At 37.4% G+C, this 14,431-nt stretch overlaps 1 protein-coding gene across 1 annotated transcript; it reads left to right on the top strand.

Annotated features, from left to right (window-relative positions):
* The first annotated feature begins 8,832 nt into the window (after positions 1-8,832).
* On the top strand, positions 8,833-10,820 carry LOC110696332 (uncharacterized protein At4g06744-like). Its single transcript, XM_021873624.1, has one exon. It carries the CDS (start codon positions 9,203-9,205, stop codon positions 10,307-10,309), a length of 1,107 nt encoding a protein of 368 aa, XP_021729316.1. The 5' UTR covers positions 8,833-9,202; the 3' UTR covers positions 10,310-10,820.
* Positions 10,821-14,431: the final 3,611 nt, after the last annotated feature.

Here is a 14,431-nt window from a genome sequence, read left to right as displayed (position 1 = left end):
ATAGAGGCCTATTATTAGGACAAATTCTTTCTCTTTTAGATTGGATTTGTACATTCATCCTCGAACTTCCAGTCTTGGTTCCAGACCTATTGGAGTTAACGATCTCTTGGATCATTAAGGGGTGTAACCTTCACCCTGTGAAAAGTTTATAAGTTCCTAAAACTTGTTGGCGACTTTTTTGTTTGAGTTTCTTTTCTTTTGGACGCCACCATGCTTAAGTGTATGATCACAGTGGGGCTCAAGTTTGGGGTAATGCTTGAAATATTTCGTACACCTACACTTATCAAAATAAAAAATTATAAAGGTAAAAGAGAGAGCAAAAACTAAAGAAAGCGAGTTAAAAAGTAAGGAAACCTCAAGCATAAAAATTTAAAGATTTCAAAAGCAAGGTTGCACACCTCTAGGGTCTTGAGCCTTTATCCCCTTCTTCTTTAACCTTTAGCTTCACCAGATTACAACCCATCAAAAGATCTCTTTGAGGTATTCACATACTTGTGAGAGGTTCGGCTAGAGCTAAGTTCGACTTGATTCTTAACGGATGCGTAGGCAACTTTACATTGGGGTGCAGTCGTAATAAAATGCATTCATTCATATACACATTCATGCATGATCATATCAAGGGATCTCCTATGCTCATCATATCCATTTAGAGCTAAACTTTGGGGCTTGATCCCTACATCATTAGCTTACCTAGCTTAAGAGTCACCACTATTTGACTCCTTTCAAAATATTTTTCCACACACTTAGACTTTGCAGCTTAGACTTAGTGTCATTTCCACACACATCACAGATACATATAAAAACAATATAATCCTTCCAATACGAACCTTTTGTCATGAAATCTTAACACAACGTTAAAGCACGCCTTATCATATAAAAATCATTCATCTCTGTAATCATCATTGCATCACAAAGTATGAAGTGCTTAGACTCCGTGACTAAGTTTCCTAAATACTTTCATCGTCGAGTCAACAATTGAGATAACCTAGGATGTTACAATACTTGTGCTATGATATATAACGTCAGCGCATACATTTGACTAAGCTCATTCAACATGCATCGCAAACACTCAAACACTCACTTCGATTCCATTTCGTGTCTTTCTTTTTCAGGAGAAAGCCGGTACCCTTCACAAAAATGATGTGAAATTTTTGCATTTTGCATTTTGCTTTTTCTTCATTTTTGAGTCACACGAGCACAATACAATGCAAAAACGAGTCATGTACACATTGAGTCATGTCGTGTCATCACATCAAGTTAAGTCTACAAACACGAGTCATGTACACTTTAAGTACGTCGAGCTACACATCAAGTCGAGCAAAGAAACATTAAGTCTTACACAATGAGTCAAGTAAACACTGAAACTCGAGTCAACCTTAAGAAAATAAACTGTCAAGGTCCTTTAGCAAAATTTGATCTCTTTTGCAGGGCTTAAGGACATCTTCTTCAAACGACAATATTTCCAACATTGTCACCTCAAACTAAAAATGTTTCCGAGAGTGGATCGTCGAGCATCATTCTTCAACGACAAATTTTCTAAGATTGGATTGTCCCCTTTGGCAATGTTTCCAAGCGTTGATTGTCGTGCCCCTTCTCTATTTGGCAAGTTTTTCCAAGTTCGGATTGTCATGCATTCATCTAATCTTCGACAATTTTTCCAAGATTGGATTTCCATCTCAAACTGGCAATGTTTCCAACCATGGTTTGTCGTGGTCCTCCTCAGTTTGACAAATTTTTCCAAAGTTCGGATTGTCATCAAATCCTTGGCAATATTTTCAAGATTGGATTTTCATGCACCAAGTTTCCTACAGCAAAATTTCTCAAAGTATTGTCGTAGGTCTCTATTCATCTTAACATTTCGGCAAATTTTCTAGAGACGAATTGCTAGTCAACTCTTTATTTTTTGCAAATGTTCCAAGACGCGGAATGTCAATTGTGGCAATATTTTCCTAAATGGATTGTCGCATAACATTGGAAAATTTCCAAGGTGGATTGCTTTCAATAGTTATGTCCCAAGACGTAGATTGTCGATTGTAGCAAGGTTCTTATGACATATTGTTACGAAGCATTGGTAACTTTTCCTAAAATTGGATTTTGGCAAAATTTTCGAGATACGGATTGTCGCTTCAACGTGGCAACATTTCCTAGCAGGGATTGTTACGTGGCATTGACAACTTTCCTTAAATCGGATTACCTTACATCATTCATGAGTTGTGTTGGACACTATTCCTAAAGAATTGAGGATTATCATCACCCCCAAAGCATCAGCACAACAAGCATTCCAGCAAAGCACCAACAAACTAACGATCAACAAGAAGTGATCGTCGATAACTTTCCTAAGAAGGTTATCACGAAAAAAATAGGAGATTGTTATAAGTAGAATGATCTTCGATGACGTTTCCTAGGATTTGGAAGATTGTCACATCAAAACTAAAGATGGCTACAACCAGTCACCTTCAACGATGTTCCCTAGGACGTGGAGGATTGTCACAAACAATCAAGGATAGCCACAAGCAACGGTCTTCAACGATGATGTTCACGAGGCACTGTGGGGGTCATCACAACAAAAATGCAGCAACAAAACGGGTTACTCAAGAGATGTGTGCTCGACGGTGCAAGATATGCGTTTCTTAAACTCTTTTATCCGTTTAACTAACGCTAGTTTGGAGGTATCGGCGTTACAAGAATGATTTAGGATCGCAGAACGTTCTGAATCATTCTTCGTCCCCGTCGATACTTTGACTTTTGTTTTTCGAAACTTACGTTTCTCTAAACTCGGTAAAAGTGGGGGCTTATGTAGACACTCAAATGTGACTCCCCAAAAACCAAACCCAGTGATGAATATCTCTCACATCAATGATTATGGAGTAAGGTGAAATGTGAAAAAGTCTTGTGATTCCTCTATTTTTAATAAAAATACTTCTTTTTGTTTTCGAAAATGTACTTTATTTATGAAAATAGCCAGTCCAATTTAGTTTATTCCATGATATATGTCCAATAAAAGCGTTGGATGGGTCTTAAAAAGTCCTTTCCAACAATATATTAGAAGCCCAATTCCGATTAATAATGAGGAAGTTATGGCTAAAATACTAAACTTGGCTTGAACCGGATTTTACCTATGACCCGATGATCATGTGGAGGGTCCAAAGGTTTAATACTATTCCTACAAAAATTATTATTTATTATAAGCTTATATAAGTTTATAAAAGATCATAATTATCCTTTTTTGAAAAGATAAGATCAAAGAATTCGAAATTGAATAAAACTTCTCTTTTTTAGAGTCCTTGTTCTTTGTGAAACGAAAGATGATCAGATATTAATTTTGTTCCCCATATTATTTATCCAAATCTTATATGGTTGGATATATCTTTAAATTATCTTTCCATTGATATATTATAATATGAATTCTGAGCTATAATGAAAAAGATATGAAAGGAATACGAAACTCTATCCAAAACTGACACCGTCCCACTATTTCGTCCATATCTTTTATTATACAAATGATTTTAATCTGATTCTTATTGGGTTAGAAATTATTCTTCAATATATTTCCAACTACATATTATATGACCTATTTAACTTCTGGATCTAAAGATATGATAAAAATAAAATCCGCAAAAATTTGTCTCAGTGAGAAACGACTGCTCTGTGACTGAACCAATTGTATTCCGATTCGGGCTCTAAATCTTTTCTATCGTTTCCGGAATATTTTCTCTATACATAGGGTCGATATTCCTCTTTTTTTCACCAACATTCATCAACAATCATCAATTCTCTCTCTTCTATCTCTTAAGCAACAGCTTATTCTTCTATCTCTTTCTAGCTAGCTTTTACAAACAGAATACCACATTCACAAGTTCTAGACAGATCTAGCCAAGTTCGAAGTTGCCTTCTCCCTAGACGTGAAAGGTTAATAATTTCTGAGAGTTTGGTCCCAAATCCATATTTCAATTATTTAAATTAATTGTTTGATTTAATATTTTTCTTGAAGTTACTAATGCGTGTATTTTGTTATTAGAAAGAGATACAAGGAATCAAATTAAGTAATTATTTTAATTAATCTTTTGATATAGGAAGCATGCTTATATTAGTTTAATTTTTATTATCATGTTAGAATGCTTTTATTGCTTTCTAGTATCATGTTTAGGTTGCTTCCTATTTTTTCTACCATGTTAGTATCATGTTAGGGCTAAACCTTTGATCTTTAATATTCAGTGGCATGTTAGGATTTGTTATTATTAATCTTGTTAGTATCATGCCTAGGATCTTGCTAATATTATTATATTGTGATGAGAATATTATGATGATGATGATTTTTTGTATCAATATTATGTTGCTTAATATATTATCGTTATTGCTTAATCACGCCCTCTCTTGCAGGTTTAAAGAGAATTTTTACTTGTAATCACGCTTAATAAGATAATTAATAATCTTGTTGAGGCTAATATGATTATAATTCAAGTGATCGCCAATAATATATTTATTTTTGCATTAATATCCAACCAACATAGATTAAACACGTTTAGGGTTAACATATTGATTTTATGTTAGTTAGAAAGCGCACATGAATATGAGAAGAATAAAGTAGAGGTCTATTTTTAGGGCAGGTTCAATCTCTTTTACGTTGGATTTGTACCTTCATCCCCGAGGTTGTGGCATTAAGACCGAGCTCGTAGGCTGTGTTAGGGGTTGATCCGAATTTCGCCCGGACACCAACTAGAAGAAGAAGTGTTTAATTGATGTGCATCTGGGTTTCGCCTGGTCATAGAAGTGCCTTGCTGATTTTGGCACTCCTCAAAAGAGGTGGTCACTTCGATCACCGAGCATGTACTACCACTAGAAGTGGAAGTTGTGTTTGTTTTTGTGTTGGTGGTCTCCTCATCCATGTTTTTCAGATCATGAGAGGCCTGAGGTTGTACTATGCTGCCGTCTGAATTTCTAGCAGAATATCGTTTGTACATCTTCCTTGTACGCCCCATGTTCGACATCAAGGACATAGAAGAATAGGTGAGGGTGAGTTGGTACACAATATAAATTGACCCACTTCATAAAGAAGAAGACTCGTACCCGTCCACTCTATTTTCTCAGTCTAAGGCAAAAAAACGGCATCTCATGAGCAGAAACGGATGAGACCAAGTGTTAAGCTAGTGTGTTTGAAAATATAACAAGTATAAAGAGAGGAAGAAGGAAAAGAAAAGCAGTTAATTACCTTTGTTTGAGTAGAAAACCTGAAGACTTTGAAGATCTTGGATGAAGATTGACCTAATTAAAAACTCATACTCTTGATCGAAAAACTTCAAAGTCACGGAAGACCACTTGAAGATATGAAGGAAAAGTAACTTTTTCTCTCTAGAAGTCCTAACTTTATCTCTAGAAACTTAAAAAAACTCAAAGTTACACCAAACCCTTGGGACCTTCTTCAACCCAGGAAGGAAATAACTTACAATGCTACAAAGAAGGGAACTTAAATTAAAACTATTCTAAAAATAGAGTCAAACCCTTGCTATTTATAAGAAAAATCTACAAAGGTGGGCTGGTAAAATTAACATTCCCACCTTAGAAGCGCAAACAATTAAATTTTCGAAAAATTTAACCTAGAAGTCAAACGGTAAAAAAACCACTCCATCATTAAAGACTAAAATTCGTGTGGGCGTCATAATGATCCCTTAAAATTAACGTTTACCTCAAAAGTTGAACCATTTTTTGGGAAACACGATAGAAATCTGGTCACTTCCCAAAAGTCATTCAGGCCGCATTAATCGCCTGACTTTCAGAATTAGCTCACTAATGAAATTTGGCAAACCAGACAAGGCAACTAGCCCATAGAATGACTTTTTGAAGGATAGACGGTCCTGACCGTTTCCCTGATTAGAAATTTGAATGCTTAAAGGGATAAGTACTCGGACGTACCTGGACGAGGGAGATCAGAGGAGGCAACCCGTAAAGTACGAGTCACCCCCTTTGAGGGGAAAAAGTTAAGGGTAAAAAAAACCCCAACACAAGGTCCAATCCCATAAAGATACGTGGCCTAAATTAAAAGGTGACACTTAAAATCCGAGAGAGGAGCAAAAACGGTGCCCCTAGGAGGCACGTGACCTATCCTGATTGTGCCGCCAATCAGAGCACACCATCCTAGGTCACTAACTCTAAAGGGGCACAACTTTCCACCCCTATGAATACCCCAATCATAACAATGAAAAGATCATTAATTCTCTCTACTTTCTCTCTCTACCCTTTTCGTTTCTAGTTACTAACTTAATCGTCGGAGGCCTCATTAGTTTGCAGGTGCCAGAGCCCATCTGTCCGAAGGCCTGACCAGTATCCCGAGGGAATCACAAAAAACCCCGAAACACTATGTAAATAAATATTTTTAAGATATAAATGTTCACACGCTATTGTTAAGAGCTCAAAAAATAGGCAATTATCAGTAATAAGGGGGAATAAAATTAAACATTTTATAGGAATAATTGTTTAAATCGTAGTCATAAAAGTTATATAAAACTTAAAAACAAAAAAGGAATTTAACGTTAATGAGGTATTACCACGTGGATGTTCACTTCACCTTAGTTTCAGTTTAGTTCATTTTAGTTCAGCTCCAATTAGTTCAATTCAGTTCAATTCAGCTCCTAATTTCCTTTTCTCATAAAATATTCATTTCAGCTCTATTCAATTTAGTTCAGTTCAGTTCAACTCCAATCAGTTAAGTCCAGTTCATTTTAGCTCCAATCAATTCAGTTCAGCTCAGTAAATGTGAATAAGCCCTTAGTCTACTAATGTTTTTGCTGGGTAACCTATAGTGAATCTTTGACTACGGGTTGAGACTAGGTCGTTGGACTAATCTTCCCTAGGCCAAACAAAATTTATATCACTGAACACACCTTTATAGCTAGTATAGGGGTAAGTCAAGGGTCGAACCACTAGGAATGGGTGGTGGTTACTATTGATAGAGTTAAGATATTTCGAATAGGTAAAGTAAGGTGTGTGTACTCTAAAACAACTAAAAAACGAGATTAAAACCAAATATATCAAACAGTAGGGTTTAGGATCCACATATACATGCAATGGACACAACTTATCAGGATTGGAATTGACTACGTCGAGTGTTGCATGGGAAAATCAATTAAGCAATCAAGAGAGTATGATAAGCTATTCTCCTAGAGGTCAAACTAGCGTTAGCTACAAGAGACCCTAGCTAGGAACTTCATAAACCAACTCAATCGACAAATGCGGGCCACAAATCAATTGTCCGTATCAATGTGAACTTACAATGCAATCTAGTGCAAAAATCAAAGTTAGCTACTCTTCAATCAATCACACACATGCACATAATCAATCAACCAATTTAATCACTACATCAACTCCATCAATTTCCCACAATTAGCATCAATCCATTACTCATATATGCTTCACCATTCCCCTAGCAAGAAAACTACTTACAATCCATGGAAATCAAGATCAAAACTAAGCTAAACAACAAATTCATCATCATCATATTAATCAAACTAAATCAATCACAAATCAATCAAACTTGAACAATCAACAAAACAATTGAAATCAAAAGCTAAAGATTGCATTAAAGTAAAGGAAATCCTTACAAACTTTGATGAAATCAATATAAATTGTACTTAGAATCATTAATCATCAACCATGAACTTCTCTCTCTACAACCTAGAGTTTCTCTCTCTAAAACTATATCTAATTTTCTCTAATTGAATTCTCCTCGAAAAATAAAAGGAAAGTCTATACATAGTAAAACTAACTAAGGGAAAAATTAGTTAGATCATCCAAAAAGACTCGTATAGGCGCGACCATCTTAAAGGTGGATGTCCGGCTGCGCATAAAAGGGTACGGAACAGAGACCTAAAGAGGCGCGGCGCCACCAGGTTGCGCAGCCGCTCCATGGTCGTGCGCGCCCGCGCCTGGGAGCAGAACAACCTCCATCACCCTCGACTTTGCTCTTCCTCGTGCTCTCTACTTGATGATGTTGATGACACGCGCGGAAGGAGGCAGTCTTCAAAATAGCCCCCACGGTGGGTTCAACACTAAGAATGGTGCCCCTAGCGCTTGAATGCACTAGCTAGAATACTTGGACTTTACACTCCTTCAAACTTGAACTTCAAATGGTAGGCAAGAGGCATCTCAAACGATGTAAAAATTGGGAAGGAGACTCGGGAATCCTTGGATTATGATCTTAACCTGAAAAATGAACGAAAACAAACAAACTAAAGAGAAAATAGCAAAATAAACCAAGAAATGTATAAAAATAGAAAATCAACTAAGAAAATGCAAACTAAGGAAATAAAGAGTAAAACTAAGGAAAAACTAAGGAAAAGAGCTATAAAATAGCATGAATTTCATCCTAAAAAGAATCAAATGAGTGCCATAAATGATACTCATCAATCTTGCTATTGATTTTTGCATAGAAAATAAAGAAATTGTAGTTCACACACCGGAGAATAGAACGGGGTTGCCCAGGCCAGTGCACCCAAATGAATAGAAACAATAAGACATAATACTAGTATTTCATTTTATTACTACAAAGTATGATTCTGTTAATAAAAGTTTTCTAGGAATCAACTTTTAGAATACAGGTAATCAACATGTATAATGCAAGGAAAAAGTAGTATCTTAACACTAATCCTTGTACTCATTGATGAAGTCCTTGATCACCTAACGCACTGTACAATAAAGACACCCAAAAAGAAATCATATGCCTGATAAAATTCATATATAGTGCATAAATACCATATCATAATGCTTTCCCATTAACAAAATCATTATTCTTATTCTTCTTTCTCTTCAAACAGCAATATTAAAGCACAGCTACCACCCTTCCTCCCTTTTATAGCACGCTTAATATACTAATACAACACTTGGTGCAAAATACTTTGCACAAAAAATGAAATTCTCTGCTGTATCTGTAGTTTCGATCTTCAAGATCGTCCTACTCCTTACATTAGGTTTGGTGGCCGCAGATAACGCAGGGGAGGCTCGGATTTTTCGTGGTGGTACAAGAGGTAGAGATCTAGTAAACAAACGGAAAAACTTTTGGCCATGAGATCAGAGAAGATACTGCATCTGGCCTTTGTTTCATTGTCACCAACCTGATAAACCTCCTACAGCATCCACTTCTCCACCGTCATCTCTGCCAATTCCACCTATACCATTACTCTCACCGCCATCATCTCTACCAATACCACCTATGCCATTACTTCTGCCGCCATCATCTCTGCCTGCCCTTCCACCACTACCCAACATCCCAACTGGCCTAATTTTTGCAGACATCAGACTTGCAGTGGTTTATCCTATCATTCAAAACTTTAAAAATATTATCACTTCGGATCCTTTAGGGATCACGAATTCATGGGTAGGATCTGACATTTGTAGATACAAAGGTTTTTTCTTTGATACACAACCTAATAACACTAGTGCTACAGCAGTCGCATCCATAGACTTCAATGGTTATGGCCTCAGTGCTCCATCCTTAGATGGCTTCATAGACCAACTCCCTGATTTAGCCCTTTTCCATGCCAACTCAAACTCTTTTAGTGGCACCCTTTCATCAAAAATAGCCAATCTCCATTATCTCTACGAATTAGACCTTAGCAAAAACCAATTCACAGGTCCATTCCCTCTCGTTGTGGTGGGCATGGAGAGCCTGAGTTTCTTAGACATTCGTTTCAACCAATTCTCAGGGTCGGTCCCTCCTGCAATTTTCAGACAACATCTTAATGTTCTCTTCCTTAATGACAACAATTTTGTGTCAGCTTTGCCTACATCTCTTGGAAATTCACATATATTGTATCTCACCTTAGCCAACAACAAGTTCACAGGTCCACTACCACGCGACATAGCCAAAGCATTGTCAGCATTAACTGAAGTACTGTTAATGAGCAACCAGCTAACTGGTTGTTTACCTTACGAGCTTGGCTTCCTTAACCAAGTGACTGCATTCGATATCAGCCACAATAAACTCACTGGTCCCCTGCCGTTTTCTTTAGCCTGTATGGAGCGGGCTTCACTGCTTGATTTCTCAGCGAATTTGCTCTATGGCATGGTGCCAGACATAATTTGTCAGCTACCAAATTTGACTAAATTTTCTCTGTCTGATAATTATTTCAACCAAGTTGGTCCATCTTTTAGGAACTTGATTGATAGGGGAATTTTGGATGTGGCAAACAATTGCATCCCCGGTGTACCTTCCCAACGATCAGTGTTTGATTGTACTAATTTCTTCGTTGTGCCTAGGATCTGCCTTTACTCGGAAACATATAAAATTATCCCTTGTAAGCCTCACTTCATACATTAAGGATTTTCAGGCAGATCTTTGTTGATGTAAATGTCTAGTATTTTGATAATATATAGTTACCGTCTTTCTTAATTAGTTTTGTTTATTTCTTTTCATTTAGTCTATCTTGGGATATTTTATCACTTTAGTTTCTGGTGGCAAACCTCACTCCAACAGATCAAACTATATTCACAACTAGTGGAAGTCTTTATTAATTAGTTTTTTATTTTTTTATTTTTTTTTCTGGCAAGAAATGGTGGAAGTCTGCTGTTTGGAATAAATATCAGAGTATTAACTGAAGCTAGCAACATATGTACGGGTCATTCTACTGTCGATAGGAAACTACGATGTTGAAGAGTATGTTAGAGCAAGTTTAGCCCCAAGTCTTAAGATTTTAATGTGACATCATTTTTGGTGGTTCCCATTGAAAATTATGCCATCAAATTCTTGTTAATGCTCAGTAAGACTTATACAAATTTATCACTTTAGCCCTAAGACTTAAATATTTGACATATTATATGTAGAAAAGTGTTAAAAAAAGGAATAATAAAAATAAAAGTGAAGTGGGTCCCAATCTCAAGTCTTAAGTTGAGTCTTGAAATTTCAAGACTCAACTTGAGACTTGCATGAGATTTTTGAAGAAAAAATGGGAAAAGTCTTAAGTGTAAATCTTAAGACTCAAAATGATGATGTCACCTCAAAATGATGATGGTTAAAATTCTGTAAGTCAAAGTCAACGACGAAATCAAGCTTCGATGAAGACTAGGACTTGACGAGGAGAAGCCAATCTCGACGGACAAAAGGTGCTCTAACTACTTCACTATTTTCCAGGAAGAGATAGATGTGGAAGACTAAGTCCATGCCCAGCTACATACTGCCGTTATTGGACTCAACTAAAGTAAGGAAGTTAAGAAGCTAACTCCGAAAGTTAAGGGAAGCTTATCACCTTGCAACGACTAGGGATTAACCCTAAGCACCCTCTATATAAAGCAAAGGCATCATCAAATGAAGGACACAAAACACTAGCTACAAAAATACTCTAAGCATACATTGTAATCCGATTCTAAACATATTTTAATAGTGAAAGTTTGGTACATCCTCATTCTACCCACGGTTTTACCTTCATTTAGTTTTCCGCATCACCAATTCCTCGTGTCATTTCTGTATTTTCGCTTTATTTTTATCCTCGGTTTTATTTAGTTGATCCGTAGCCTAGATTTTGTTATTCAATCCCACTTAACGAAAAATTGCATATAAAATTTGGCGCCCACCTTGGGGCTACAACTAGGTTAAACCCAAAATATCCTAATTCAACCTTCAACATGACTTCCAATGAAACGAACCATAAAAAGTTGAAAGAGGCTTATGAGAAATCTCAAGCTAATCTCTTAACAACCCGAGAATCCAACGAGTGTCTGAACAAAAAGAAGGAGGCTTTGCAATCTAATCTAGTGCTGTCAAATTTCAAACCGAAACTGTTTAACTACCCGAACCAAACCGACTCAAATGAGAACCGAACCGATTTAAAACCGTTTATTTGAAACCGAAAATCGACCTGAATCGTATGTGAATCAACCCAAAATCCAACCGATCTGAATAACGTTACACCGTATAAGAACCGAACCTGTTAATGAACCAAACAAAATCTAAACCGAACTTAAATCAAACCGAACCGAAAAAACACCAAACTGTTTCTAACCCAAAATTGCTTTTAACCCGAAACCGTTTGAACCGGGATAAAAAAAACCGTTTACACCGAACAGTTAACAACTCGCGATCCGTTTGCACTGAACTGTATATAAACCAAACCGTTTATAAACCGAACCGCTTGCAAACCGAATCGTTTATGAACCGGACTGCTTATAAACGAATCGGCTGCAAACTGCTTACTATAAAGAGAATATTAAAATCAAGTGAAAAGGTGTTTTAAATGAACTTTAATTATCATAGTACAAAAATTCTTCCTGTCAAATTAATATTTATTCTAAATTTATTATCATAGTATAAAATATCTTCCTGCCAAATTATTATCATGGTATAAAATATCTTCTTGCCACTAAACATCCTCTTTCCATAAACTAAACCAAAAAAGAACTGAATTAGTTATAAACTGAACCGAAAAAGAACCGAACCAGTTATAAACTGAACCGATAAAGAACCGAACTAGTTATTAACTGAACTGAAAAAAAACCGAATGGTTTCTAACTCAAAACCGTTTCCAACCCGAAACTGTTTGAACCGGGATAAAAACCGTTTACAACGAACTGTTAACAAACTACAACCAGTCTGCACCGAACCGTTTACTACCCGGACCGTTTACAACCCGAATCGAATTAAAACCGCTCAAGAATAAACCAAAACCGAATCGAACCGATAACTATTTAAACGAAACTGGAACCGACCCGTGAGACACTTAAACTGATCTAAAAACGACACGATTTAATACCGAACTGATTTCAAACCGAACTGAACCCGAACTGTCAAATCGTTTGACAGTGCTAAATGCAACTAACCTCCGTCAGCAATTGGAATCCGCCTAGAGCAATTGTTGCCGACCAAGGAACCTTGATATTGTGCCTAGAATGCAGCTATTAGGAGTGTTGGAATCTTCGCATGATACAAAGACAGAATCTAGCGACAGAGAGATGGAAGTGGATCCCCCAATCAGAAACGTCGCCAGAAAGAGAATCCCTAGACTTAAGGAGGTAGTAGTAGTCCAATGATTGTGAGCTAAGCCAGACCGAAATCTTGTTCCTGAGGTTGGTCGCCTTAAAGAAGTAGAATTCCAAGGTGTTGTCGATGATGAAGAAGATGCCAGGTGTTTTGATCCCCGTCCAGAGAGAAACTCTCAATGGATTCGCTGCGACCTTGTTCGGTGATGAATTTTCCAAGGCTCGCACTCCTAGAATACGGTCCCTCCTGACATTTACCTTGTTCTATGATGATACAACCTGTCTGGAGCATCATATTGTACTACAAGTAGTGGATGTACCAAGCTTCGATTCTGTTCGAGTACTGGGAAGCATGCATGTGTAAATCCTTCGGCGCGACGCTGACTGGTCCCACCCTCAAGTGGCTTGGCAAGCTCGAATTAGGTAGTATCACTAGCTTTGCTATGTTAATTAACAAATTTTATTCTCATTTTGAAAGCAGCAGGCAGTTCGACAAGCAGACAAGCGACCTGTACTAGATCGTCCAAGGGCCAAAGGAAAGCACCAAGACCTATTGAACCAGATTTAACAAGGAGAAAGACTTGATCAAGAATGTCGACAATAAGACTTCCATCGAAGACTTCCTCCGAGGGCTGCATACAAATTCAAATCTGTACAAAGATGTGGTTAAATATCCCTGCTCAACATTTGAAGAGGTCTAGACGAGAGTTGTGGCCCATATGCGTTTTGACGAGGACATCGCTAACCAAAGCGCCAGTCAGAACGTCAAAAGCTCAACCGATCGCAAGGCTACAAGTAATCCGTGAGGATCGTGGAGACATCAGCCATATGAAACGGCAGGTAGATCACGGTCTGTTAATAGTGAGCAGGTAGAGCAGATCATTGATGCACCGTAATAAATAGAGATATCTAGTATGGATTTAACGTGAACATTGTAAAGGTGGTGAAAGAGTTTGAGCCACTAGGCAACTAAGTTCGATAGCCAATGAAGAGCAATTAGTCGGATTCAGAAAAGGATATGAGCAAGTGGTGCAGATTCAATAGCGACCATGGTCACTAAACGGAGGATTGCTATGCCCTGCGAAGAGAAGTCGCCTTCCAGCTGAAGTGGGGCAACCTCAAGCATCTTCTAGGGAAAAATTAAGGCAATGCAGCTAGTAACGACAAAGCTAAAATGGCAAACAGTCCCCTGTACCTAAGGTAGTAATTTATGTTATTTCTGGTGGTTCAGATATTTGTGGACTAACCTATTCTGCAGCCAAAATAATTTCAAAGTCGACGACAAATAGCCCTGCCGTCCCAGAATAAGTAAGGGATCCTTTGGAAAAGAAGTTGGAAGCCATGGCCATCACTTTCGACGATGATGATAATAACAACATCAATAGAGAGCATGAAGACTCCCTAGTGATTTCTTTTATGGTCGAGAATGGTCTGCTTTGAAGGGTGCTAATCGACGGAGGAAGCTCCGCAA

The sequence above is a fragment of the Chenopodium quinoa genome, unplaced genomic scaffold (genome assembly GCF_001683475.1).
Source record: "Chenopodium quinoa cultivar QQ74 unplaced genomic scaffold, ASM168347v1, whole genome shotgun sequence".
Classification (NCBI taxonomy): Eukaryota; Viridiplantae; Streptophyta; class Magnoliopsida; order Caryophyllales; family Amaranthaceae; genus Chenopodium; species Chenopodium quinoa.
The sequence above is the reverse complement of the archived record's forward strand: the minus strand, read 5'-3'. Positions and strand labels throughout refer to the sequence as shown.

Bases quoted from the DNA above. Each gene is read 5' to 3' on its own strand.
- LOC110696332 (XM_021873624.1), top strand. From the start codon at position 9,203: ATGCCATTACTTCTGCCGCCATCATCTCTGCCTGCCCTTCCACCACTA.